We start from the raw sequence: 27,995 nt of genomic DNA on the forward strand, positions 1-27,995 counted from the left end.
GCTCTAAGGAGAACAATCCCAGCTTACTTTGTCTTTCCACATTACTGAAGTTCCTTACCTCTGTTCCATTCCAGTAAATCTTCCAACACTTTCGCATCTTGCCTAAAGTGGGGTGCCCAAGATCTAGCTATCCACCTCGACCTTAAAAATACTCAAGGACCCTGCTTCCCCAATTTTTGAGAGTTCCAAATACTCAAAACCTATAAAAGAAAAGTCTTCTTATCTTTGTCTTAAATAGGTGATCCCTTATTTTTAAAAAGTGACCCCTAGTTCTAGATTTCACTCAAGAGACGATATATCATTATGCCTATTTTCTATTTCCTGTTTGCTAGCCAATTGTCTGTCCATGTCAATAAGCTACACTCTACACCGTGAGCTTTCATTTTCTGAAATAAGCTTTGATGTGGCACCTCATCAAATGCTTTCTGGAAATCCAAGTATAGTTCATCCACCAGTTCCTCTTTATCCATAACATGTTACTTGCTCAAAGAATGTTGACAAATTGGTCAAACGTGATTTCCCTTTCACAAAAACCATATTGACTCTGCCTGATTACCTTAAATTTTAAGTGCCTTGCTATATCATCTTTCATAATAGCTACTAACATCTTTTACGACCGCTATTAAGCTAACTGGCTATAACTCCCTGTTTTACTTCTTCTTCCCTTTAGGATAACATTTGCTATTTTCCAAATTATTAGAACCTTGGCCAAATCGAAGGAATTTTGCAAAATTAAAACTAACACACTACCAATCTCATTAGCCATTTTGTTGCAATATTTCAGATGACATCTATCAGGATCCGTGGGCTTGTCAGCCATAAGCTTCATTGACTTTTGCAGTACCACTTCTCTGGTGATTGCAATTTTCTTGTGCTCTTCCCTCTCTTTCACTTTCTGATTTACAGCTATTTATGGGAGGCTACTTTATCCTGTATAGTGAAGACTGATGCAAAATACCTGACCACTTCATTTGCCACCTCCCTATTTTTCATTATTAATTCTTCATACTCTCTTTCAGACCAATGCTTACTCTGTTAAACTCCTTTCTTTTAAAAATATCTATAGAAACTCTTATTATTCTGTTTTATATTTCTAGCTATCTTTCTGTTTAGTTGAAAAGGTCCGCATTTCCCCCCGAAACCACCCACATGCCCCTTCATTCCGACTGCCCAGCCACTTCCCCAATAAACAAAAAACTACCTCTTTAAATAAATAATGACATGATCTAGAGAGACAAATAAAGGCTGTACAAAAGACTTGATGGAGAAGAAGGAAGCACCAGTGCTGCAGTTTCAGATCCACTAGGCCATGAAGTTCTTATTGAAGTCATACGTAGTCTTGCTTTTGCCATTTCTGTCAGACTGTGTCCATTGGTAAAAGAATGCCTGGATACGGTGGGTTGGACTGAAGCCATTCTGGATCTGAGGGGTCGGGTTCTAGAACAGAGCAAAATAGAATCATGATGACCAGTGACAACATCATCACACCCAGGTACAGATGCAATTCAGTCTGATAGCCAGTGGGTGTGGGGCACACAGCATTAGACCTTTACTTCCCACACAATTGACATTCTGGATTGTTGAAGGAGATGGTGAGAAACAGACAATTGTCACAATGTGTACTGGCTGGGGATGCTCTTTTGTGATTGGGGCTTGGGCAATGAGTTTGGGCTGTGTCCCTAACACATGCTGCAACTGACCTGAGACTATATATTGGGATAGTGTAGAAGGTTTAGTCTGTGCTGCCGATCTCTCACACACTTCATGTTACTTTGGCAACGTACGCATTTACATGTATGCTGTAGCTTGAATCCATCAATAGTGATGGTAGAGGTTCCAGTATTCTTTACATCACATGGACGACAAGAAATCTCTCCTGCCTTTACCACCTGGCATTGATGTGTACTGGAAGGATCTGAAGTTAGATAAACAAACCTTCTGACTGCATTGTATCCACATCTTCCCTCACAATTAGCTCTTGGAATGGGACTTAAACCCCAGAACTCCTGATTTAGAAGCAGGGACACAACCCACTGCAACAGCAAGACCACCTGAAGAAGCTTTTGGCTGCATTTAATGTCACACTGTGCTGTATCTGAAAGTGTTTGATGGGAACAGAGCAGAGGAAGCTTTACTCTGTATCTAAACCCGTTCTGTATCTGATGTGAAGTCTTTGATGGAGGAAGCATAAAAGAAGCTTTACTCTGTATCGAACCCGTGCTGTAGCTGTCCTGAAGTGTTTGATGGCGACAATGTTGTGGGAACTTTACTTCTGTATATAACCCCATGTTGCAGCTTTTCTGAAGTGTTTGATGGGAGCAGCATAGACAGAGCTTTTCTCTGTATTTAACCCCTTGCTGTATTTGTTTTCAGAGTGTTTGTTAGGGCAGTTTGATTCAATTGAGTTCCTTGTTTGGCCAGTATAGAAACCAGTTAAAATTCAACTAGACGAGATGGTAGGTTTCCTTCCCTGAAGAACATTGTAATTTAACATTAATCAGTGCCAGAGTTTGCGTTGTTTCATGCTATTTAGAGTCTTAGAGTCCTAGGGCTTTTGCCTGAAACGTCGATTTCCCTGCTCCTCGGATGCTGCCTGACCTGCTGTGCTTTTCCAGCACCACTTTAATCTAGACTCCCTACAGCACAGAGACAGGCCCTTCAGCCCAAACTGGTCTATGTCGACCAATGACCATCAATACTAACTGTGTTTCCCTGCACTTGGCCCATATCCTTCTAAGAGAAAGTGAGGACTGCAGATGCTGGAGAGCGGAGCTGAAAATGTGTAGCTGGAAAAGCGCAGCAGGTCAGGCAGCATCCAAGGAGCAGGAGAATCGACGTTTCAGGCATGAGCCCTTCTTCAGGAACGCACTGATAGACATTCCTGAAGAAAGGCTCATGCCCGAAACGTTGATTCTCCTGCTCCTTGGATGCTGCCTGACCTGCTCCATATCCTTCTATAACTTTCCTATCCATGTATTTATATAAATGCCTTTTAAATGTTGTTAATGTACCTGCCTCAACCACTTCAACTGGCAGCTCATTCCATATGCATACCACCCTCTGTGTAAAAAATCTGCCCCTCAGGTTCCTTTTTATTCTTTCCCCTCTAACCTTAAACTGATGCCCTCTAGTCCTCAAATACCCAATGTTGGGAAAAGTACTGAGTGCATTCACCCTAGCAATGCCTTTCATGGTCTTATACATTTCTATAAGGTCCCCCCTCAGTCTCCTGTGCTCGAAAGAACAAAACATCCTAGCTTGTCCAACTTTTCCCTATAACTCAGTCCCTTGAGTCCTAGCAGCATCCTTATAAATCTCTTCTGCATTCTTTTCAGTTTAATAATGTCCTTCCTACAGCAAGGCGACCATAACTGAACATAATACTCCAAGTGCGGCCTCACCAATGTCCTGTACAACAACAACACTTCCCATCTTCTATATTCAAGGCCCTGACTGACGATGGCCAGTGTGCCAAAAGCCTTCTTCACTGCCCTGTCTACCTGTGACTCCACTTTCAGAGAACCATGTGCCTGAACTCCAAGGTCCCTACACTCCGTAAGGCTCTACCATGCACCATGAAACTCCATGAATGTAGATTTCTCCAGCTTCCTCATTTCCCCTCCCCCCACCTTATCTCAGTCCCAACCCCCGGATTCAGCACCACCCTCTTGACCTGCAATCTTCTTCCCGACCTTTCTCCGCCCCACCCCCTCTCCGGCCTATCACCCTCACCTCCTTCCACCTATCGTATTCCCAGCACCCCTCCCCCAAATTCCCTCCCCCCCTACCTTTTATCTCAGCCTGCTTGGCACACCAGGCTCATTCCCAAAGAAGGGCTTATGCCCAAAACATCGATTCTCCTGCTCCTCGGATGCTGCCTGGCTTGCTGTATTTTTCCAGCACCACATTTTTCAACTCTGGTACTCCAGCATCTGCAGTCCTCACTTTCTCCTCCACCATGAAACTCCTACCTCGATTTGACTTTCCAAAATGCAAGACACCACATTCATCTATATTCAACTCCATTTGCCATTTCTTGGCCCACTTCCCCAGTTGATCAAGGTCCTGCTGCAATTTCTGATAACCTTCCGCACTGTCCACGATACTGCTTATTTTGGTGTCATCTGCAAACTTATTAATCCTACCTTGTGCATTCTCATCCAAATCATTGATATAGATAACAAACAACATTTGACTCATAACCTTCTGGATTCAGACTGGGAAGCTCATTTCATAATTTTGTGAACTTTGTTGGCTATGAACAAAAGCAACTTTGATTTATACAGGACCATTAATGTAACCAAATTTCCCAAGACAGTCATCAAGCAAAACTTAACAATGAGCTACGTAAGACAATAATAGGACTGGCAATCAAATGCTTCATACAACATGTAGATTTTAAGGATTCCTTCGTAGCAGAAAGTGAGGTAAAGGAACAGAGAATTTTAGTACACAATTTCAGAACTTTTGACCCAGGAAGCTGAAAGCACAACTCGCAATGGTGGAGTAATTAAAGTTGGAGATGAAGGCCAGAATTGGAAAAATGCGCATGTACGAGTGTATAACTTATTTTATTACTTACTAATGGAATGCAGGCATCCATTGTTATTATCCTAATTGCCCTGATGGCACTTCAGAGTCAATCATATTGCTGTGGATCTGGTGTCATGTATAGGCCAGACTGGGTAAGGACAGCACATTTCCTTCCCTACATTAGATGGGTTTTTACATCAAACAGTAGGTTCGCGTTTTTATTCCAGATTTTTATTAAATTCAAATTAATCACTTGCTGTTGGTAGGATCTGAGACAAACAAAACTGCAGATGCTAGAATCCTGAACAAGGGTTATACCCGAAACATCAACTTCTCCATATCTTGATGCTGCTTGGCTTGCTATGTTATTCTAGCCTCCTTCCTGTCTACATTGGTAGGATCTGAACCCAGTCCCCACTGCTTTAACCTGAGGTTCTGGACTGCTGGTCCAGTGACATTGTCAGTGTGACGCCACCTCCTCAGGAGAAGAAACAGACCTTCCAGCCCTTCAGCCTCCTGCACCATTCAATAAGATCATGGCTGATCTGCTTGTGTTTCAAATTCCACATTCCCCACCTTTGAAGTGTTCTGAGGAAGGGTCACTCAACCCAAAACGTTAACTCTGATTTCTCTCCACAGGTGCTGCCAGACCTGCTGAGCTTTTCCATCAACTTCTGGTTTTTGTTTCTGATTTACAGCATTTTTCGGTTCACATTTCCCCATCTAGTGCCCCGTCAGCCAAATTTTGTCCACTCATTCAATCTATCTATATTTGTTGGCAAACTTCTTATATCTGTACTTTGCGTCACCTGCTAGTTTAGCTACTACACCTTTTCTCACATCAGCTAAGTAATTGATGTACATTGTAAAAAGTTGAAGTTGCTGCAAAACTCCCGTGGGGCTCAACTTGTCATGTCCTGCGAGTCAGACAAAGACCCTTTATGCATGCTGTTTTCTGCCAATTTTCTATCCATTCCAATATGATATGTCCAGCTCATGAGCTTCTATTTTCCCCAATAATCACGGATGTGTCTTTTTATCAAAGGTTTTCTGGAAATTTCACTTTGGTATCCACAGCACAGGTCCCTCGTTCAAATAAATCTAATAAATTGGTTAAATAAACATGATTTCCCCTCCGTAAAAAAACCATGGTGATGCTTCCTGATTACCTCGAGTTCCTCTGAGCACCCAGTTCTTTGTGGGTGTGGGGAATCAGAGATTGGGAGGCAGAGGATTTGAACGAGGAAGAGCATGTAAATGTTGAGGTGCTGCCAGACTTTGAATGTTAATTAACCAGCACAGAAGGTGAAGGGTTAATGGGAGTGTGGTAGGCAACAACTTTGAGAAAGACTTCCCCAATGAATAGTCTCACTCTCAAACATTATTTTGTGCAGTCAGTGCCCTTTTAACAGGCTCACCATTTCAAGAGGGAAGTTTTATGCTCGCACACCTTAATTAACGTTAACTCCTTGTAGTCCCAGTCCAAGATTTCAGGTGAAGGCTGCAATTCCATCCGAGTCTCTATGGAGAATAGTGGGGAGGAGCCTGTGGTTCTTCTGTGACCTGTGGATGTCTCCTGAAAGAGTGGAGTCAAAAGGTGACAGGGTGGGGAGAGGGGCCGAGAGATTGACAGGGAAATGTAACAGAAAGAGAGACATCAGAGAAGTGAGAACAGAATGAGGGGTGTTTGGAGAATTAAGAGTACATGGTAACAGGGAACAGGATGAGAATGGAACATAAGAAACAGGAAGAAAATGGTCAACTTCAGCCAAATACCTGAAAGGTTAAATAATTGCGTGACTCAAAGGCAACCAGGGGCTGTCTGAAATAAACTCAGCTCAGCCAACTGGCAATTTAACCCCAGCACAACCCGAGACACACCTGGACATCTCCCCAACTTTCATCCCAGGGCACTACATCCCCATCCTGGAGAACTTCCAATCCCTGGAACCCTGCAGTCCAAATATCAGATATTATATCCCAGATCAAGGTAATTGTCTCCTCCAGTTCCTGCACATCATCGCCACTCCACAGGCTCTCAGACATTCCAATATCCAGTGCGTGACCCCAACCACTGGACTCCATTCAAATGTCATATTTTTACAATGTCAGGTCCTCCCCTACTCCACCACCAACCCCCAACCTGCCCCACCCCAAATGCAAGAAGCCCCAACACCCTGATCAACAGCCTGCAATACAGACAGACCACCCCAGTCCAAGAATGACCCTCACCACAGCTTTTGGGAAGCCTGTGTCCCAAATGACTCACCCTCCCCTGGATTCCAAGTAGCACCCATAAGATCCCAGGCATTTCCCCTATTCCCCCCACCCTGAACTGATCATGCCGTCTCTTACTCCAAGGCATCACACCAGACCAGGGACCCCTAGCACAGGCATGCACCACAACCAAATAGACATCCTCACCCCACAACATCTGGGCATTACCCCACCCAGCCATCCTTAGGCACTACGTCCTGCATCCAGAGAACTTGCAGCCCTGACACCAGCAGTCCAGATAACAGCTCCCGCTCAAAGGGCAAAAGCAAGAACTGCAGATGCTGGAGATCAGAGTAGTGCTGGAAAAGCACAGCAGGTCAGGCAGCATCCAAGGAGCAGGAAAATTGATGTTTCGGGCAAAAGCCCTTCATCAGGATTGAGGTTGGGAGCCGAGGGGGTGGAGAGATAATTGTGAGGGGGATGGGGCTGGGGGGGGCTGAGAGTGCAATAGGTGGATGGAGGTGGGAGTAAAGGTGATAGATTGGAGAGGAGGGTAGGGTGGATAGGTGGGAAGGAAGATGGGCAGGTGGGACAAGTCATGAGGGTGGTGCTGAGCTGGAAGGTTGGAACTGGGATAAGGTGGGGGGGGGGGGAGATGGAAATGAGGAAACTGGTGAAGTCCATAATGATGCCATGGGGTTGGAAGGTTCCGAGGCAGAAGATTAAGTGTTCTTCCTCCAGGCGTCAGATGGTGAGGAAGTGGCGATGGAGGAGGCCCAGGAGCCCCATGTCCTCGGCGGAGTGGGACACTTGAAGACACTTGAACACTTCAACCCCCAATCCGCTGAGGACACGCGGGTCCTGGGCCTCCTCCATCACCATTTTCTAACCACCCGATGCCTGGAGGAAGAACGCCTCATCTTCCACCTCGGTACCCTCCAACCCCATGGCATCAATGTGGATTTCACCAGTTTCCTCATTTCCCCTCTCCCCCACCCTTTTCCCAGTTCCAAACTTCCAGCTCAGCACCTCCCTCATGACCTGTCCTACCTGTCCATCTTCCTTCCCACCTATCCACTCCCACCCTCCCCTCTAACCTATCACCATTACTCCCATCTCCATCCACCTATCGCACTCTCAGCTACCTCCCCCCAAGCCCCATCCCCCTCCCATTTAACTCTCCACCCCCGAGGCTCCCAGCCTCATTCCTGATGAAGGGCTTTTGCTGAAGTGTCAATTTTCCTGCTCCTCGGATGCTGCCTGACCAGCTGTGCAGCTCCTGCCCAAAGGCATCCCTAGCAAATGGTGAAAAACTAAATGACTTATCAAAATAATATAAGTGACTGGAGAAACAAGTTTAAAAAAAGGGAATTTTGGTTACAAGCCCCAAATAGACTGAAACCTGCTCTTAGGCAGTGCATCACTCACCGTGGTTGCAGGATCTACACATAGCGACATCAGTAGATGTTTGCGACTCTGATACTCAGCCCATTTATGTCTCAGCCCGACAGTCTCAGCGGTGCTCTGCAGTGAAGCCCAGAGGTCACAGGCCTGTGTGCTGTAACAGAACCAGAGAAAGGGATTAAATCTGGCTCTGCACACCTCATCGCGAGGACCACCCTTGTGAACACTCTTGCCAAGAATTGAAGCTGACTGGTGTGGTCTCTCTCTCTCTCTCTCTAACTCCCCCAGTACAGCTCTCCTTCTTGAGGTTGGGCCTTTGGCTATTCAGTCAGGCTTTCAGTCCTGATGGACAAAGTTAAAAATCACACAACACATGGTACACACACACACACACACACAGACACACACACACACACACACACACACAAAAACCCACATGCCTTATGGGAGAGAAGAGTAGAAGGTAATGCTGATATAGTGAGGGGAAGGAGGATGGCAGGAGGTTCATGTGGCTTTTGGACCTGATAGGCTGAATAGCCTATTTCTGGACATCATTCCAAGTAATATATCCTTTCATTCCTCAGCAAACACGTGTTGGACTGGTTGGGTCAGTAAGTCTCCTGTTGCTGAAAGTGCAATATGTGAATGGTATGGAATGTCAAATGGACACTTCACTGTACCTCAGGAATCCTTCACCCGGTTTCTCTGTGCCCAGCAGCTGTCCGAGGGGTGGGATTGAGTCATGCGAGTTGGCGGAAGAGACCATGGGGAAACAGGAGTGGAACACTGACTCCAGTCCAACCTGAAAACCAAGATACAGACAACTCAGGCAAAGCAGCAATTGCAACACTTTCAAGACAATCCTCCTTGGAGCTATCAGCATGAGAATAATGTTTTGCTTCCACTTCAGACCCTTCAATTCCATGGAAAGATTATCCACATTCCATCAATTTACGTTGAATTAAAATTTTGTTCACGACATCCTAATTTGCAACAGGTTTAGTCCCATGCTCATTGATCTACCCTGGCACCCGCTGTAGTATTGCCTAAAGTTAAAGTGTTACAGCACCAGCTTGTTAATGCGCACTATTATCCTTCACTCCCATATTATGGTCTAGTTTGCTATTAACTTAAATCTTAGTAGCACTGGGAAAACCCTGGTGAGGTCGAGCCATTCTGAATAGCTGAAGACTCCAGCTGGTCCAGCATTTGAGGGGAAGCTTGTTATCTTCCAGTATGGTCTGGTAGAGATGCCCGAGTACTGGAACTAGGGAACAGATGATAGCTATACATTAATTAAAGGATATTTGGGAGAACACTTGACTGGGTATGGATGGACAGTGAGCTGGAATAGAACTCATAGAATTCCCTACAGTGGACCATTCAGTCCAACAAGTCCACACCAACTCTCCGAAGAGTCTCCCACCCAGACTCACCTCCCCACCCTATTCTTTCCATGGCTAACCCACCTAACCTACACATCCCTAGACACTGTGGACAATTTAGCATGGCCAATCCACCTAACGTACACATCTTTGGACTGTGGGAGGAAACCGGAACAGTCAGAGGGAACCCAGACAGACCTGGAGAGGATGTGCAAGCTCCACACAGTCACCCAAGGCTGGCATTGAACCCGAGTCCCTGGTGCTGTGAGACAGTGGTTGTAACCACTGAGCCATTGTGCCATCCCTGTCTGGAAATGTTTGGACCCTGTCTAACTGGCATTTAAACTCTAGTATTGAACAAAGCCAAGTAAGTACATGAAAGGTAAGGAATAGCAGGATAAGCCGATAGTATTTGATGAAAGTAGGTAGGAAAGGGATTGCACTGACAGTTGGGCTGAATGACCCGTTTCCATACTGTTACAGGTATCTAATGTTCTACATATATTGTGCAATCACTTACATCGCCCAGTGAGGTTTGTGCAGATGGTGTTGGTTGGAACGTGTGACGCTCCAGGGCAGTGGACCACCATTTTATCCTGGTTCCCTGCTGTTCTACCTCCCACTTATTCAGGGGAAAAGCATCAAAGCTGCTGCCCTGCATCTGCCGATCTTCATTGTGGAATGCTCTCCAGCCACTTTCAGAAGTTGGGGTATGGTCAGGTGCGAAGCAACTGGGTGGGCACGTGCTCCTCCAACTCTCTGCTGCTCTGTTTGAAGACCCTAGAGGATAAGAGATCAGAGATGAGCACTCTGTAAAAAAAACAGATCTCAGCTTCCAATTCCCTGTCGGTCACTGCCTCTACACAAAGCACAGTTGTGATTTCCTAATTACATAATAGGTAATGCTCGTGGTTGTAAGAGGATGAGGCCATTCAACCCAGTTGCACCTCTTAATCAGATAATTTCTAACTCAAACCTATTTACCTACCTTTGTTTAATCTCCCCCTTATCCATACAGTGTGGAAACAGGCCACTTGGCCCACACCAACTCTCTGAAGAGCATCCCACCTAGACTCACTTTCCCCTAACCTATCCCTGTAACCCTGCATTTCCCATAGCTAACCCACACATCCCTTGACACATTGAGCAATTTAGCATGGCCAATCCACCTAACCTGCGCACCTTTGGAGCGTGGGAAGAAACCCATGCAGACATAGGGAGAATGTGTAAACTTCATACAGACAGTTGCCCGAGGCTGGAATCGAACCTGGGTCTCTGGCACTGTGAGTGCAGCAGTGCTAACCACTAAGCCACCATGCTTCCCTATCCAGAAAAAAAGCTCCTGGTTATCTTGAAAGGCTCAATTGGCCCTCGTATTTACTCATTTTCAGGGAGTTAGAGCATTTTACATTTCCATAACCCTATGTGTGAATGAACAGCCTCCTGAATTTCCTCCTAAATGGCCTAAGTCTGATTTTACAACTGTACTTCTGTTTCTGAACTCCCGCACCAGAGGAAAGTTGCTCTGGTATCTCCCCAACTGAATATTTCCATCAGACACCCAATCAACCTTCAAACTGCAAAGGAATTTAACCAAAGCCTATCTAACCTGTCCTCAAAGTTTAATTAAACTGCCCAGACCAGCAAGTCTGTTTCAGCTAAAAACTGCAGAAACTCAGCGGGCCTGAGACTATCTGTGAAGGGAGAAACACAGCTCACATTTTGAGTTTGATATGAATCTTCGGTGGCTGAAGAAGAGTCATAAAAGACTTGAAACGTTAATTTTGGTTTTCTCTCTGGAAATTATCATATCATAGAATCCCTACAGTGTGGAAGCAGGAAATCTGGCCCATCAAGGCCACACTGACCCTCCACAGACCATCTCACCCAGACTCCTATCCTTGTAACCCTGGATTTCCCAATGCTAATCCATCTAGTCTGCACATTCTTCAACATTATGGTAATTTAGCATGACTAAACCACTTAACCTCACATATTTGGAGGAAACTGCGGCACCCAAAAGAAGCCCACACAGACACTCGTCCAAGGTTTGAATTGAACCCAGGCCCCTGTTGCTATGAGGCAGCAGTATCAACCACTGAGTCACTGTGCTGCCCTATAACTGAGTTCTGAAGAAGATTAATATTGGACTCAAAATGTTCATTTTGTTTCGCTGTCCACAAATGCTGCGAAATCTGCTGAGTTTGCACAGCATTTTCTGTTTTTATTTCAGAACCCCAGCATCTGCAGTACTTTATTTTTATTTCGGGCTGATTGAGCCAGGGCAATGGAGGAGGGAATCTATTCTATGTTTCAGTGACCTGATTCAATGGAAGAATTGGAATGGGAGTTGTGACGTTTACATTTAAAACCAAAAACCTGGAGAGTGATAGGAGAAGAGTGAAAGAGTTAGACTAATTGGATAGCCCTTTGAATGGGCTGAGTGGTCTCCTTTAGTTGTAAAATTTTGCCATCACAGCAATAGTTTATGAATATGAAAGGGTGGGCTAGACCTGAATGGCCACAATGGCATTACAAATTCCAATGTGAGAAATGAATGCATGGTACAGCATCTTGCAGAATCTTGCAGTAACAGGCTGTTGCCCTTCATGCTTGTGCTGGGAATAGCACTGATCATGAAGTGGGGGATGTTTGCCTTTAACATCCTGAGTGCTTCACAGATGTAGTATGAATAAGACACTGAGGAGAAAGTGAGGACTGCAGATGCTGGAGATCAGAGTCAAAGAGTGTGGTGCTGGAAAAGCACAGCCGGCCAGGTAACATCCGAGGAGCAGGAGAATGGACATTTAGGATATAAGGTCTTCATCAGGATGCTTCATCAGGACTTATGCCCGAAACGTTGATTCTCCTGCTCCTTGGATGCTGCCTGACTGGCTGCACTTTTCCAGCACCACACGCTCCAACTAAGACAAAAGACCGCAATTTCCCCTCCCACGTGGTTGATGATGTCCTCCAGCGCATCTCATCCACTTCCTTCATCTCTTGCCCTCGAACCTCACCCTTACAACTGCAACAAGGACAGAATTCCCCTGGTCCTCAGCTTCCAACTCACCAACCTCCATATATGTTGCATCATCCTCCGCTATTTTCAAATGGACCCCACCACCAGAGATATATTTCCCTCCCCACCCCTATCCATTTTTCATAAAAACTGCAATGCGACTGCCTCGTCAAGTCCATGCCCCTCAATAGCCCACCCTCCCCTCCCAGCACCTTCCCCTGCAAATCCTGCACCACAACTCCCTGCTTACCTCTGTCCAAGGCCCCAAAGGAGCCTTCCACATCCAAAGTTTCACCTGCACTTCCACACATGTCATTTACTGTATCCGTTGTAACTCGCAGAGTGTTTCAGAGAATATCTCCAGGACACCCACACCAAACAACCCCAATGCCCTGTAGCCGAACACTTCAAATCCCCCTCCCACTCCGCCAAGGATGTGCAGGGCCTGGGTCTCCTCCATCGCCACTCCCTAACCACCTGACACCTGGAGGAAGAATACCTCATCTTCTGCTTCGGGACCCTCCAACCCCATAGTATCAATGTGGATTTCACCACTTTCCTCATTTCCCGTCCCCTCACCTTATCCCAACTCCAACCTTCCAGCTCAGCACTACTCTCATGACCTGTCCCACCTGTCTATCTTTCTTCCCACCTATCCGCTCCACCCTCCCCTCCGACTTATCACCTTTACCCCCACCTCCATCCACCTATCGCACTCTCCTACCTTCACCACGCACCCCCAGTTCCACCTCCCTCCCATTTATCTCTCCATCCCTCGGCTCCCAGCCTCATTACTGACAAAATGCTTATGCCCAAGAAGTCAATTTTCCTGCTCCTTGGATGCTGCCTGACCTGCTATGCTTTTCCAGCCCCACACTCTCACCACATAAGGATAGTTTGATTCAGATGACTGAAAGATTCATCAGATGTAGGATTTAAGAAGCGTATTTACGGAGATAAGCAAAATGGAGACAAACTAGCGAAGAGATTTAGAGAGGGAATTTCATGGATGAGGACCTTCGCAATTGAAGAGCTAGCCACTAGTGGAAGAGAGATTAATATCACAACTGGTGAAGAGGCCAAAATTGGCAGGGCATGGATATGTCAGAGGGTTGTGGGCCTGGTGAAAATTGCTGAGAAGGAGAGGGGTAAGATGTAGTGGGATTTGAAAACAATGAGCTTTTTAATTTCAAGACATCGCATAACCTAGAGCTAATGTAGGTGAATGACAGCAGAACCATAAAATCCCTACAGTGTGGGAAAAGGCCATTCAGTCCATCAAATCTGCATCAATCCTCCAAAGAGCATCCCACTCAGCCCCACACCCTACCTCTATAACCCTGAATTTCCCATGGCTAGCCTACCCAGCCTACACATCCCTGGACACTACAGGGCAATTTAGCATGGCCAATCTGCACATTTTTGGATTTTGGGGGGAAACCGTAGCACCCAGAGGAAACCTACGCAGACACAGGGAGAACATGCAAACTCCACACAGACAGACCCTCGAGGCTGGAATGGAATCTGGGTCCCTGGTGCTGAGAGGCAGCAGTGTTAACCGGTTAAGACACAAGCAGCAGAATTTTGTGTCGAATTAAGTTTACAGATAATGGAATGTAGAAAATAAGCTGGAAATGCTTTGGAATAGTCAAGTCTAGAGTGTAGTTTGTTCTCCTTTTCAACAGTTCATAATGTTGGCACGGTGGCTCAGTGGTTAGCACTGCTGCCTTACAGCACCAGGGTGCCAGGTTTGATTCCAGCCTTGGGCAACTGTCTGTGTGAAGTTTGCGCATTCTCCCTGTGTCTGTGTGGGTTTCCTCCCACAGTCACAAAGATGTGCAGGAAAGCTGAATTGGCCATGCTAATTGCCCATAGTGTTAGCTGCATTAGTCAGAGGGAAATGGGTCTGGGTGGGTTACTCTTCAGAGGGTCGGTGTGGACTTGTTGTGGTGAAGGGCCTGTTTCCATTCTGTAGCTAATCTAATAATTAAATGCATTAGAATCAGTTCAGAGAAGGTTATTTGTCTGATTCCTGGGATTATTTTATGAGGAAAGATTCAACAGGTCAGGTTGTATCTGTTGGAGTTTAAAAGAATGAGAAGTTTTCAATTGAAACATTACATTCTGAGAGGACCCCATAGGTAGATGTCAAACATATGCTTCCCTTGTAGGCCAGACTGGAGTTGACGGACATAGTTTAAAAATAATCTGCAGGTGATGAGAACAGCTGTCTCTCAGAGGGTTACAAGTCTATGAAGCTCTCTTCCCCAGAGAGCAGTGGAGACTAGGGCACTGAAAGTGATAAACTCCGGCATTAGATACATTTTTGATTGACGAGGAAGTCAAAGGAAGACATGAAAACAGAGTTGAGGCCATAACCAAATCTGTTGTGATTTCACTGCATGATGGGGCAGAGTTGAGGGGCCGAATGGCCTGCTCCTACAATTAAATTGTATGTTTGTATACAAGGCAAAATGGAACCATCGGACTGTGGTGGAAATAGGCGGCCTTCACGATGTTATTGGAGACTCATCTTGGAGTTGAACCAGAGACTCGAGTTGTGAACAGACTGATTTACTCACAAACTCCTGCCAGGGTCAGGGATGGATTCAGTAAGTAGGGAACAATCTTTAGACCAGGCATTCCCAGTGTTTCGTCTGCATTCTCCATTCCACAGGTCAGCCCCAGCTTGTGAAGTAGGGGTGGTACAAAAGTGCAACTTTTCTTCTCCCTGTTGACTTAACTGACGTCTGCAACAATGAAATTAATCCATTTACACTGACATGGAACCTCAATTGATAATCGCTAAATACCTGTGTAACCACACTAAGCCAACCTGGTGTGCTGGACAAATCCTTAAAATGATCGAAATGCTTTAAAAAAAACACAGCAAAATGGTTAAGTCATTGTGTAGGCCTAGCAATGTACGTTTCGAACTAAGGTCAGACATTCCGATGGCTTGCTCACACCAATACATTCACCTCCGGTTTCTCCAGTCGTTCTCATGCGTGGACCTGAGGTCTGTGCATCTTGAAGAAATTACAGGGAACGTGGGTGGATGGTATCAAACAGCAGCCCCATTCAGCTGTTTACAACAGACAAGGTTGCTGACTTTACCCAATCAGCCCGTCTTTGCAAAACCCGAACCGCAATTTTCAACGTTAAATGTGATTCTGTGCTAGACTTTTTAGCAAATATTGTACAGACTGTGCATAGGATTATGCTGACAATACATTTTAGATTTGAAAAATGTGGTGCTGGAAAATCACAGCAGGCCAGGCAGCATCCGAGGAGCAGGAGAATCAACGTTTCCGGCATAAGCCCTTCTTCAGGAATGAGGCTGGTGTGCCAAGCGGGCTGAGATAAAGGGTAGGGGGGAGGGAGTTTGGGGGAGGGGCGCTGGGAATACGATAGGTGGAAGGAGGTGAGGGTGAGGGTGATAGGCCGGAGAGGGGGTGGGGGTGGAGAGGTCAGGAAGAAGAATGCAGGTCAAGAGGGCGGTGCTGAGTCCGAGGGTTGGGACTTAGATAAGGTGGGGGGAGGGGAAATGAGGAAGCTGGAGAAATCTACATCCATCCCGTGTGGTTGGAGGGTTCCTAGGCGGAAGATGAGGCGCTCTTCCTCCAGCACGGGATGGATGTAGATCTCTCCAGCTTCCTCATTTCCCCTCCCCCACCTTATCTCAGTCCCAACCCCCAGATTCAGCACCGCCCTCTTGACCTGCAATCTTCTTCCCGACCTCTCCACCCCCACCCCCTCTCCGGCCTATCACCCTCACCCTCACCTCCTTTCACCTATCGTATTCCCAGCGCCCCTCCCCCCTACCCTTTATCTCAGCCCGCTTGGCACACCAACCTCATTCCTGAAGAAGGGCTTATGCCCGAAACGTCGATTCTCCTGCTCCTCGGATGCTGCCTGGCCTGCTGTGTTTTTCCAGCACCACATTTTTCAACTCTGGTACTCCAGCATCTGCAGTCCTCACTTTCTCCTAATACATTTCAGATTGTCAGTTTCACTTGCAGTGTGATACACTTGTGGGTACTGGATGCTATATCCATTAATACACAGAGGTCTGTTCTTTGCAGACAGAATGAACAATATGCCTGCTTCACGCGACAAAATAAACAATATCCATTATCTGGATCATTCCTACAGGCAATGCCGTGGCAAATTAGAGTCAATCTGCCGGCTTTAAACTTAAACAAAACTTGACAGTTAGTTAAGTGTCAGTTCTTATCTAACTGGCACACTCTCATTACAATGACTGTAGCAATTACAGTCCAATTAGGGTCCACTTGTCAATCAATCCGTTTTTTTTTGTCATACAGTACAGATATGTTGGTTCCCGTTTACACTGAAAACCGAAAGAACTGCAGATGCTATAAATCAGAAACAAGAACAGAACGAGAAGGGTCACTCTACCCAAGCGTTAACTCTGATTTCTCTCCACAGGTGCTGCCAGACCTGCCAAGCTTTTCCATCAACTTCTGTTTTTGTTCCCGATGACATTGATACTGTTTTGTGAATTGTCGTGAGTGCAGGACTTTGATAAAATGTATCATTTTATAGCAATGCTCAAATTCTACATTGCCAAGTGGCTGGTGACCTTAATGCGATTTGAATTTGAAAGTCCTGCAACTTAAGACAGGACGAGAACAGACAAATAATTCTACAGAGGCGGTATAAACGTAAAACTGTAATTGTAAACGAGCTACTGTAAAAGAGGCTATCAAAGGATTATTTCTGCAAAATATATTGGAGGTGTTTGGAAAGGTTGGGAATGTGCTTAGAAAAGAATACAAAATCCCAGGCGAGAGGCATTCAGTAAAAAAACAAAAGCAAGTTGTGATTCGTCTTTGTAAATAAGGAGTTTAGTTGTTGTGGTTCTGTTTGCCGAGCTGAGAATTTGTGTTGCAGACGTTTCGTCCCCTGTCTAGGTGACATCCTCAGTGCTTGGGAGCCTCCTGTGAAGCGCTTCTGTGATCTTTCCTCCGGTATTTGTAGTGGTTTGAATCTGCCGCTTCCGGTTGTCAGTTCCAGCTGTCCGCTACAGTGGCCGGTATATTGGGTCCAGGTCGATGTGCTTATTGATTGAATCTGTGGATGAGTGCCATGCCTCTAGGAATTCCCTGGCTGTTCTCTGTTTGGCTTGTCCTATAATAGTAGTGTTGTCCCAGTCGAATTCATGTTGCTTGTCATCTGAGTGTGTGGCTACTAAGGATAGCTGGTCATGTCGTTTCATGGCTAGTTGGTGTTCATGGACGTGGATCGTTAGCTGTCTTCCTGTTTGTCCTATGTAGTGTTTTGTGCAGTCCTTGCATGGGATTTTGTACACTACATTGGTTTTGCTCATGCTGGGTATCGGGTCCTTCGTCCTGGTGAGTTGTTGTCTGACAGTGGCTGTTGGTTTGTGTGCTGTTATGAGTCCTAGTGGTCGCAGTAGTCTGGCTGTCAGTTCAGAAATGTTTTTGATGTATGGTAGTGTGGCTATTCCTTTGGGTTGTAGCATGTCCTCATTCCGTTGGCTTTCCCTTAGGCATCTGTTGATGAAATTGCAGGGGTATCCGTTTTTGGCGAATACATTGTACAGGTGTTCTTCTTCCTCTTTTTGCAGTTCTGGTGTACTGCAGTGAACAGCCAGGGAATTCCTAGAGGCATGGCACTCATCCATAGATTCAATCAATAAGCACATCGATCCGGACCCAATATACCGGCCACTGCAGCGGACAGCTGGAACTGACAACCGGAAGCGGCAGAGACAGGCCACTATAAATGCCGGAGGAAACATCACAGAAGCGCTTCACAGGAGGTTCCCAAGCACTGAGGATGTCACCTAGACAGGGGACGAAACGTCTGCAACACAAATTCCCAGCTCGGCGAACAGAACCACAACAATGAGCACCCGAGCTACAAATCTTCTCCCAAACTTTGAAGGAGTTTAGTCTCAACAAAGAGACTTGGAGTGCAGGTTCATAGCTCCTTGAAAGTGGAGTCACAGGTAGATAGGATAGTGAAGAAGAATTTCATTTATTGGTTAGAGTATTGAGTACAGGAGTTGGGAGGTCATGTTGCGGCTGTTGGTTAGGCCGCTGTTGGAATATTGCATGCAATTCTGGTCTCCTTCCTATCGGAAAGATGTTGTGAAACTTGAAAAGGTTCAGAAAGATTGACAAGGATGTTGCCAGGGTTGGAGGGTTTGAGCTACGGGGAGAGGCTGAACAGGCTGGGACTGTTTTCCCTGGAGCATCAGAGGCAGAGGGGTGACCTTATAGAGGTTTACAAAATTATGAGGGGCATGGACAGGGTAAATAGGCAAAGTCTTTTCCCTGGGATCGGGGAGTTCAGAACTGGAGGGCATAGGTTTAGGGTGAGAGAGGAACGATATAAAAGAGACCTAAGGGGCAGCTTTTTCACTCAGAGAACTGTCCAATGGCGCAGAACCTAAGAACCAGAAAACACAGTTGTTAACATTGTTAGCAAAAGAATCAAACTGAGCATGTCGAACTTTTTTCTCCACACAGTGAGTGATGATGTACATGGCAGGTGTCTTTTCCCTCAGATGGGGGACTTCAAAGCCAAGAAGCATGTTTTTAAATTGTGAGGAGAAAGATTTTTTAAAAAAGACATGAAAGGTAATTTTTTTTTAAACAGAGAGTGATTTGTGTGTGGGATGAACTTCCAGAGGAAGTGGTGGATGAAGATACAGTTATAACATGTAAGGGATGTTTGGATAAGTGCATGAATAAGAAATGTTTGAAGGGATATAGGTAGGCAGGTGGGAGTAGTTTAGTTTGGGATAGACTGATTGGACTGAAGTCAAGAGTGTGGTGCTGGAAAAGCACAGCAGGTCAGGCAGCATCCGAGGAACAGAGAAATCGACGTTTCGGGCATAAGCCCTTCATCAGGAATGAGGCCTCCTGAGTCGATTTTCCTGCTCCTCGGACGCTGCCTGACCTACTGTGCTTTTCCAGCACCACACTCTTGACTCTAATCTCCAGCATCTGCAGTCCTCACTTTTGGCTGATTGGACCGAAGGGCTGGTTCCATGCTACATGACTCTATGAATGGTTATAATCTTGATTAGACTGCCTGAAAGGTTTCAGAAGACAATCGGTTTGATGCCTGAAAGAAAAATATTTGCAGGGCTACAGGAAATTTATGGGGGAATGGAAGGAGCTAAGTTGCAAGGAGCCAGCACAGCCTCATCGAATAGAATGGCTTCCTTTTATGCTGTAACTATTCTAATCTATAAGAGAATGAGAGGGCAGGGGGCCTTACATTTACCAGCCAAGACCACTGACCAGAGCATAGGCTAACCACACATTTGCCCCCAACCAGACAACTTTCTCTAGATTTTCAATTTGCCCCAGAACCTCCCCTGCACCACTCTAATTAGTGGCATTCTTATTGCCTAGTTGCTCATTGGCCAACGATGCTAGATCATGTGACACTGGGGTTGGGCTGACTGCACTTCCTTCCACCTCCCTGCCATCAAACCCAAACTCCAGCCCAAGGTTTTGTACCAACCCACCAGAACGCCCAATGTTTACCGTGAAGGCTTGCTCCTGGATGCACACTTTTGTCCATGTCTGTTTCGGTTGCCATGTTCTCGGACCTGGGCCTCCACATTCTGCAGGTCGCCACATCCTCGCCCGACTCCCAACTCCATCCAGCTGCAGCGTAGCTCTGCTCATGCGGAGTCTCACTCTCCAGTCCCAGAGGGCCTGGAAATTCAGCCCATTGCACCAGGTTGCCCGCCTTCTCAAACACTCCAAACTCATCGTCGTGATCCTCAGCCTCCTTGAGCTCCTCACAGTCCACATCAAGAATATTCTCCTCTGCCTGGGTGGCATCACCCAACTGGGCCTGGCCTCCCACAGCGCCCGTTTCCATAGTTACTGGGTCTGCAAGCCCTGCAGTGCCCTCCCAGGCTGGATGTGGATGGATGTCCGATGGACCAGTTCCTGTGGTAACATTCCCCTCGACATCTTTAATGTTCTGGTACCTCCATTGGTGTTTGTGAGATTCTGTCAGTTCTTTAACTGCACAGTCTTTGGAAGCAGATATTGTATGATCTTGTGAGATCCCAACCTGCTTGTGATCAGCTCCATGGTACGGCCTACACTGTTTCTCCACTCTGTGACCAACCCTATGACAGAGCCCACCCCCTGCCTCTGCTGTGGGACCAGCCCCATGATAAAGCCCACTCCCTGCCTCCTCTGTGGGACCAGCTCCATGACTGAGCCCACCCCCTGCCTCTGCTGTGGGACCAGCCCCATGATAAAGCCCACTCCCTGCCTCCTCTGTGGGACCAGCTCCATGACTGAGCCCACTCCCTGCCTCTGCAGTGGGACCAGTGCCATGACATGACCCAACACATGCATCTGGTGTGCAGTCAGTTGGAGGACCGGGCCCATCTATTTCCTCCACTTTGGGACCAGATTTAGTAAACAGCCTAACCTCTGCCTCCACCGTGTGACCAAATCCACGGCAGTGCCTTTCTTCTGGCTCCACTGTGGGTCTAAGGACAGCCCCACTTAGTCCCATTGGTCTCTTGGCATCCATGTTGCCATCTGTTTCGAACCTCTCTCTGAGGTGGCAGCCAGGAAGCTGCACAGGCTGGCCACTGTCCTCTGCCGATTTGAGAGGGGCCCGTCTCCAGCAGCAGCCATTACCTTGCCATTGCGCTTTCCCGGCTGGGCCGAGTGGGACCCACGGGCGGTGGTCAGCCTTGGCTTGGGGAGAAAGCCTGCTCACCAAGTCCCCAGCAGCTGGTGCCAGGCAGCCGGCACCGTAGAACGGGCGGTCTGACAGCATCATTTCCAACGATGCCCAGATCCCTTCTCTATTTAAAACTGGAAGAGGCTCTGAAACTCCATCCCCCGCATTGGACTGCTGCTCCTAGTGTCTTCTGAATGCCCTGCTGTTCCTGGCAACCCCTCCTCCAATTTTTCTAAGTTTCTTTTAACGGAGTGTGGCAAAGTTTCAAGATGTTTTCTTTCCTCTCCCAACCTCGCCAACTTCCGCACCCCTTCACGTACTTACAGTTTCCAAACACCAACTGGAATCTGCCCCTCAAACCATTTGTGCTGTGTGTGCCCACCTTGGGAGCACAGGTCTGGGAGTCAGGATAATTGGATGGGAACTTTGCTGCTGAGAATAACTCAAAACAGCCCCCTTTCTCTTTCTTCTCTTGTGCTTTAATTCAGATCCCAGGGTTCTCGGAAAAGTTAATCCATCTCTTCTGACCCAGACAGGTTGCGACTGAATCAAGGCGTGGGATCACGTTCCATGGCATACGCAAGAATCAAACCACACGGCTGTACAAAGAAAAAGGGAAAGATAGTGTTACAAACAAGGTTACCCTTGTGCACCCAGCACACTCTACAGCACTCATGGAAGGAAAAGAAAGACTTGCATTTATGGAGCATCTTGCACAATTGTCAGGATATCGTAAAATGCTTTACACCCAATGGAGCAAAATGTTGTAGGAAACATGATGGTCAGTTTGTGCATGGTAGTATCCCACAAACAGGAACAGGATAAACACCAGATGGTAACCACTTACATCCTCATCCAAAGAACCGTCCTTCGCGTCTGAATCATACTTGCCTGAGGAATGCATCATTGCCATGTCTGATCCTGTTCTCATCCAGAGTCACTGGATAACAATCAGGATCACGAACCTTCCTCAGTCTGGCCTCATACTCCTCAAATGAGGTCAGCTAACTCAGCAAAGACCAAGGTTTTCTGGCCTCTGAGGCTCACTATTCTTGATGCATAACTGAGAGAGAGAGAAAAGCTGAGAGGAGAGAAAGAGAGAGACTGAGGGAGTTACAGAATTAGCTATTCAGGACTGAGTAATGAAATGTTCCAACTGTAGCAGCAACAGCAAAAAAAAACATTCCTGCATGTTGAGTGAGCCAAGGTTTTTCAAATTCATTCCACGAACAAATATTTTTTGCTCATCTTCAGATGGTAGCTGTAAGCCACCTTCTTTAAACACTTCAGTCCATCTGGTGTAGGTACAACTCCCCTCCAGTGCAGTTAGGGCTGTAAGTTCCAGGATTTTGATCGGGTGATGTTAAATGAATGGCAATACAATTTCAAGCCAGGATAATGTTGGAAAATTGCATGTAGTGTTGCTCACACACAACTGCTGTCCTTGTCATTCTTGGTGGTCGCGGTTGCAGGTTTGGAAGGCGCTGTTGAAGGAGCTGTATGATGTGCTCTGATGTCAATCACTTCCATCTTGTGTCTTACATAGTTATCTGGCACCATTACATTGACTGAGTCTTAAGCCATATTTGGTTTACAGTAATAGTCATGCCATTTATTGTAGGATAACAACCAGGCACAAGTTCCATTATCAAGTTAGTCATTGTTACTCAGACTATTGGGAGACCTGCAAAGTGCTAAGACTTTCTGCCTTTCCCACCCAAGTCCTTATGATATCATCGTATTGAATGGAGTTTAATGTAGTCTCCAACATTAAGCCTTTCAGAACCATTGTTTTACATCATAGAGGTCTTGGTGAGTTATTGCAGCACATCTTGTAGATGGTCCACACTGTGCGCCAGTGGTGAAGGCAGTGAATATAAAACGTGATTGATGCTATGGAAATGATCTACCTTGGCCCCTGATCAAGCAACATCGTGACACCAAAATTTTCATCCCTATTTTCAAATGCCATCCCTCATTATCTCTGTAATCTCTGCCTGCCTCTGAAATATCTAAATTCCTTCACTCTGGTATCTTCAGCATCCCCAATTTTAATTGTTCCACCACTGGTGACATGCTGTTGATACCAAGACTCCCAAGTTCTGGAATTCCCGTTCTTCCATCTTTCCTCCTCTAATACATTGCTTAAAGTCGCCACAGTCCGAGTGGTCTATACAGCTGCTCTCTCAATCGAGATAAGCTGATTGGTGATGGCTTGACCGGAGGGTCACCATGCCATGGGCAAGGTTGAGAAAGTGGGACCTTCCTGGTAACCTCAGCTGGTAACCACAGCTGGGAATTGAACCTGTGCTGTGGGCATCATTCCGCATCACAAACAAGCTGTCTAGCCAACTGAGATGCTAACATATTGGGTTCAATCCTTACCTTGTCTGGGTACATGTGACTCCAGACCCACAGCCCTCTGAGCAATTAGGAAATGGATAGTAATGTGGACCTAGGCAGTGACGCCCTCATCTCAAGAATGATTTTTTTTTTAAACCCTGCATTGGCTGAGGTTACCATGAGGTTACTCCTTCTCAACTCTCTCCTCACCTGAAGCATGCTGACCCTCAGATTAAACCACCAGCCGTCATCTCTTTCCAATGAGAGATCAGCCCTGTGGTCTGGTAGGACTAAGACAACTTTATCTTTTATCGGAAAACCTCCATTTTTAACTAGGCCTTTGGTCATCTGGCCTACTTATTTCCTTGATGTGACTTGGTGTCATATTTAACTTGATTGTGCTTCTGTGAAATGCCTTGGGATATTTGGTTGCATTCGAGGTGCTACACAAATGTAAGTTGCTGTTGTCAGTAAGGGCACTGGAAGGAAGACAAATGTGAGGAAGACTATAAAGCAGTGTTAAGAGAAGCCGATAAAACAAAAGAATTAAGGCATGCTGACACAAGAGTGAGAGTTACAGATTAGCCTAGCAACAGCTTGTCCATTCAAGGCTGAGCAACAGAACATTTCCGATTGTATCAGCAATAACAGAAAAGCTGCTGATGCATGTGGAGTGAGAAAATGTACAGGGGATTAGGCTTTGGATTACCATATTGGGCAACAGGCAGTAGAAGAGCCAATCTGGGAACAAATATTAAGAACAAAAGCATACAACCGTTTTCATTTGCTAAACAGTACATTACCCACATTAATCTTGCCCTTGGTCCCATAAGTATTTTAGTGGTAAAATCTATGAGTCATAAGAGGTGTGCAGACCCGTCAGTACAAATCATCCATATCAACCAGATATCCTAAATTAATCTAGCATTTAACCATATCTTCTAAACCCTTCCTATTCATATACCCATCCAGATGCCTTTTAAATGTTGTAATTGTACCAGCCTCCACCACTTCCTCTGGCAGTTCGTTCCATGCATGCACCACCCTTTGTGTAAAAACGGTTGTCCCTTAGGTCCCTTTTAAATCTTTCTCCTCTCACCTTAAACCTATGCTCTCTAGTTTGGGGCACCCTTACCTTGAGGAAACAATCTTGACTATTCACCCTATTCCATGCCCCTGATGATTTTATAAACCTCTATAAGGTCACCCCTCACCCCTCAGCCTCTGATACTCCAGGGAAAACAGCAGTCTATTCAGCCTCTCCCTATAGCTCAGCCCCTCCAATCCTGGCAACATGCTTGTAAATCTTCTCTGAACCCTTTCAAGTTTCACAATATCCTTCCTATAGGAGGGAGACTAGAGTTGCACACAAGCCTGGATGAGTGCAGCTCAAATAACACTTAAGTAGTTCTTTCATGTTGAAACATCAGTTTGATTAACAGCCCATCCACAACCTTCAATATTTACTGCCTCCACTACCTGATGCTCAGTAATAGCAGTGTGTACCCAAGGTGCACTATGGCGATTTAGCAAAGCTGCTTTGACAGCATCTTCCAAACGTGTAGCCACAACCCTCTAGAAGGACAAGGCAGCAGATACATGAGAACATCACTACTGGCAAGTTCCCTTCCAACTCACATAGCATTCTGAGCTGGTAATATGTCATCGTTCCTTCACTGACATTAGGGTCAAAATACAGGAATGTCTATCCTTACAGAATGGTGAGTGTACATACACCAGATGGACTACAGTGGTTCAAGAAGACAGCTTAAGAGCAGCTAGGGGTGGTCAGTAAACGATAACCTAGCCAGCAGTACCTATATTTAATAAATGCATAACAAACTCAGTTCCTTAGCCCACTCCATCCCACTTGCTGAATCTTGCCTGAGACTAAATGCAATTCTTTGCTTTATTTCACAAATAGCCTCCAACCATAACTGCCTTTCATTTACATAACTGCTTATTATTCATTAAGCATTGCTGGTAAGGCCATCATTTGCCCACCCTTAATTGACCTTGGACTGAGTGGCTGGATGGACCATTTCAGATGGCAGTTAAGGGTCCACCACATAACTATGGACCTGTAGTTACATGTAGGCCAGACAGGTAAGAACAGTAGATTTAATTCATTGCAGGATGCCAATTGGTGTTTCATGGGTGCCATGACCAGCTGGTATATGAACTGAATTGGAGGGGAGGCAGTGATGGAGTGATAATCACTGCACCAGTAATCCAGAACCCCAGGCTAATGTGTTGGGAACATGCATTCGAATCCTAGCATGGCAGATGGTGAAATCTGAATTCAATGAAAATCTGGAATTAAAATGATGGCCTAATAGTGACCATTGTCCTAAAAACCCTGCATTCACTAATATCTTTTAGGGAAGGAATTCTGTCCTTAATGGGTCTGGCCTACAGGTGACTCCAATGGGACTGACTCGTAAATGTCCTCGGGGCAATTAGAGATGGGTAATAAATTCTGGCCTGGCCAGTGACACTCACATCCTGTAAACTGGTAATTTAGAAAAACAACCCTGATGGTGCAGGATTTGAACCTGTGTACCCAGAAATGTTTCTGGATCTCTGGATTATATTACCAGGTGATATAACTCCACAGAGGCTCCAAGTCACCCTTTATTTACATGTGCATAGTATTTGACACTGGTCATAGTGATATACAGCATGGAAACAGACCCTTCGGTCCAACCCATCCATGCTGACCAGATATCCCAACCCAATTTAGTCCCACCTACCAGCACCCAGCCCATATCCCTCCAAACCCTTCCTATTCATATACCCACCCAGATGCCTTTTAAATGTTGCAATTTTACTTGCCTCCACCACTTCCTCTGGCAGCTCATTCCATACATGTACCACCCTCTGCATGAAAACAATTCTCCTAAGGTCTCTTCTATATCTTTCCCCTCTCACCCCAAACCTATGCCCTCTAGTTCTAGACTCCCCCGCCCCAGACTTTGTCTATTCACCCTATTCATGCCCCTCATGATTTTATAAACCACTACAAGCTCACCCCTCAGCCTCCAAAGCCCCAGGAAAAACAGCCCTAGCCTATTCAACCTCTCCCTATAGCTCAAATCCTCCAACCCTGGCAACATCCTCCACCCAGCTCCCTCAGAGCCAGCTCTGAGTCAACAGAACCTCTGATGGTCCTGTTTATATGTCACCCAAGGCTCCCTGATTGAGGCCAATCGGTGAATTTATAATCTATGAGATCCACTTGGCTGACCTCCTTACCATCACAACATCAGGAAATACATTCTCTATCAGCAGCCTCATTTCTGCCTCCACTGTTGAACCCCTCACCCTTGCCTTTTGTTACCTCTGAACCAGTCGATTCCAGCACTCGCCTGGGTCTGACCCCTATCGCTCTCATCTCATCTTCACCCAGCAGCTCCAGCAGGCCTTCCTAAGATCAGTCACACCAGACTGGTAACATTAACTGGTTCTCTCTCTCTCTCTCTCCACAGATGTTGCCAGACCTGCTGGGTTTCTCTAGCATTCTCTGTGTCTATGTCAGATTTCCAGCATCCGCAGTGGTTTTGCTTTTATCAGCATTGTGCAGTTCAGGTCCTCGAACGAAATCAGTCCGCTCCCGAATTACACTACGGTTTGATTTCCTTCGTTTTTAACAGCAGTGAGAAATACGCAGCGTCTTGAGAAGTGATCTCCGAGACAATGCAAACAAGCCTGGGCGATGTTTATCGGACACAAACCGGATTAATGAAGCGGGGTGGTCAATCTGGGTCTAATTGTTTCACTTGATTCTGCTCCTCTGACTCGAACCTAGCTCGGTTTCCCGGTTCACCCAGACGGTATCGTCGACTTGTAACCCACCTGCGACTGAAATTCAATGAATGTGCAAAGAGCTGAGAGAAATTGCGATTAACACAAACTCGTTTCTGGCAACGTGACAGCGCAGAAACGCACACACACACAACACACACAACACAGGGATAGATCCGCATTCGCCCGTGTCAGCAGAGAAAAGGGCCCAGAGTTAATATCAATTACAACAATGAAGATCCATTTAGGTATTCGCAAGGACCTTTCTCTGTGCAGCACAGGAAACTAACGGCGAGTTTGAAATGCATTTTTTTTTGTTCCCGGGTTTATAATCCATCGTGTCAGTTTCGTCTGAAAATTGACAATGAGAAGCCCCCAGACATGAAGGTTTTCCGAGCTGCAGTGTGGTTTTGGGGTGGGGAGGGAGGCAGGGGGTATGTGGGTGTCGTTACCTGTATTCAGAATTCGTTAGCGCAATTCGCAAACCCCCGCATTGGCGCAGACTTACCCGCTGGGTCTGTGTGGCGGATTCGGATCCCTCTGCCTCACTGCTCTTAGTCAAAGGC

General features: G+C 46.2%; 1 protein-coding gene across 5 annotated transcripts; it reads right to left on the bottom strand.

The window, feature by feature from the left end:
- Positions 1-886: 886 nt before the first annotated feature.
- On the bottom strand, positions 887-27,995 carry LOC140454504 (uncharacterized). 5 transcript variants are annotated; one of them, XM_072549303.1, is made up of 7 exons: positions 27,938-27,995; positions 20,112-21,881; positions 10,060-10,319; positions 8,835-8,956; positions 8,179-8,308; positions 5,984-6,109; positions 887-1,437 (listed from the first exon to the last, which is right to left on the bottom strand). In XM_072549303.1, the coding sequence occupies exons 2-7, from the start codon at positions 21,379-21,381 to the stop codon at positions 1,303-1,305; spliced, it is 2,043 nt and encodes a 680-aa protein (XP_072405404.1). In that variant the 5' UTR covers positions 21,382-21,881; positions 27,938-27,995; the 3' UTR covers positions 887-1,302. The 5 variants fall into 5 exon arrangements, with proteins under 5 accessions (XP_072405404.1, XP_072405405.1, XP_072405408.1 ...); XM_072549304.1 differs by having other exon boundaries at positions 27,882-27,939; XM_072549307.1 differs by lacking the exon at positions 27,938-27,995 and adding an exon at positions 27,481-27,537.

Source organism: Chiloscyllium punctatum, chromosome 29 (genome assembly GCF_047496795.1).
Source record: "Chiloscyllium punctatum isolate Juve2018m chromosome 29, sChiPun1.3, whole genome shotgun sequence".
Lineage (NCBI taxonomy): Eukaryota > Metazoa > Chordata > Chondrichthyes > Orectolobiformes > Hemiscylliidae > Chiloscyllium > Chiloscyllium punctatum.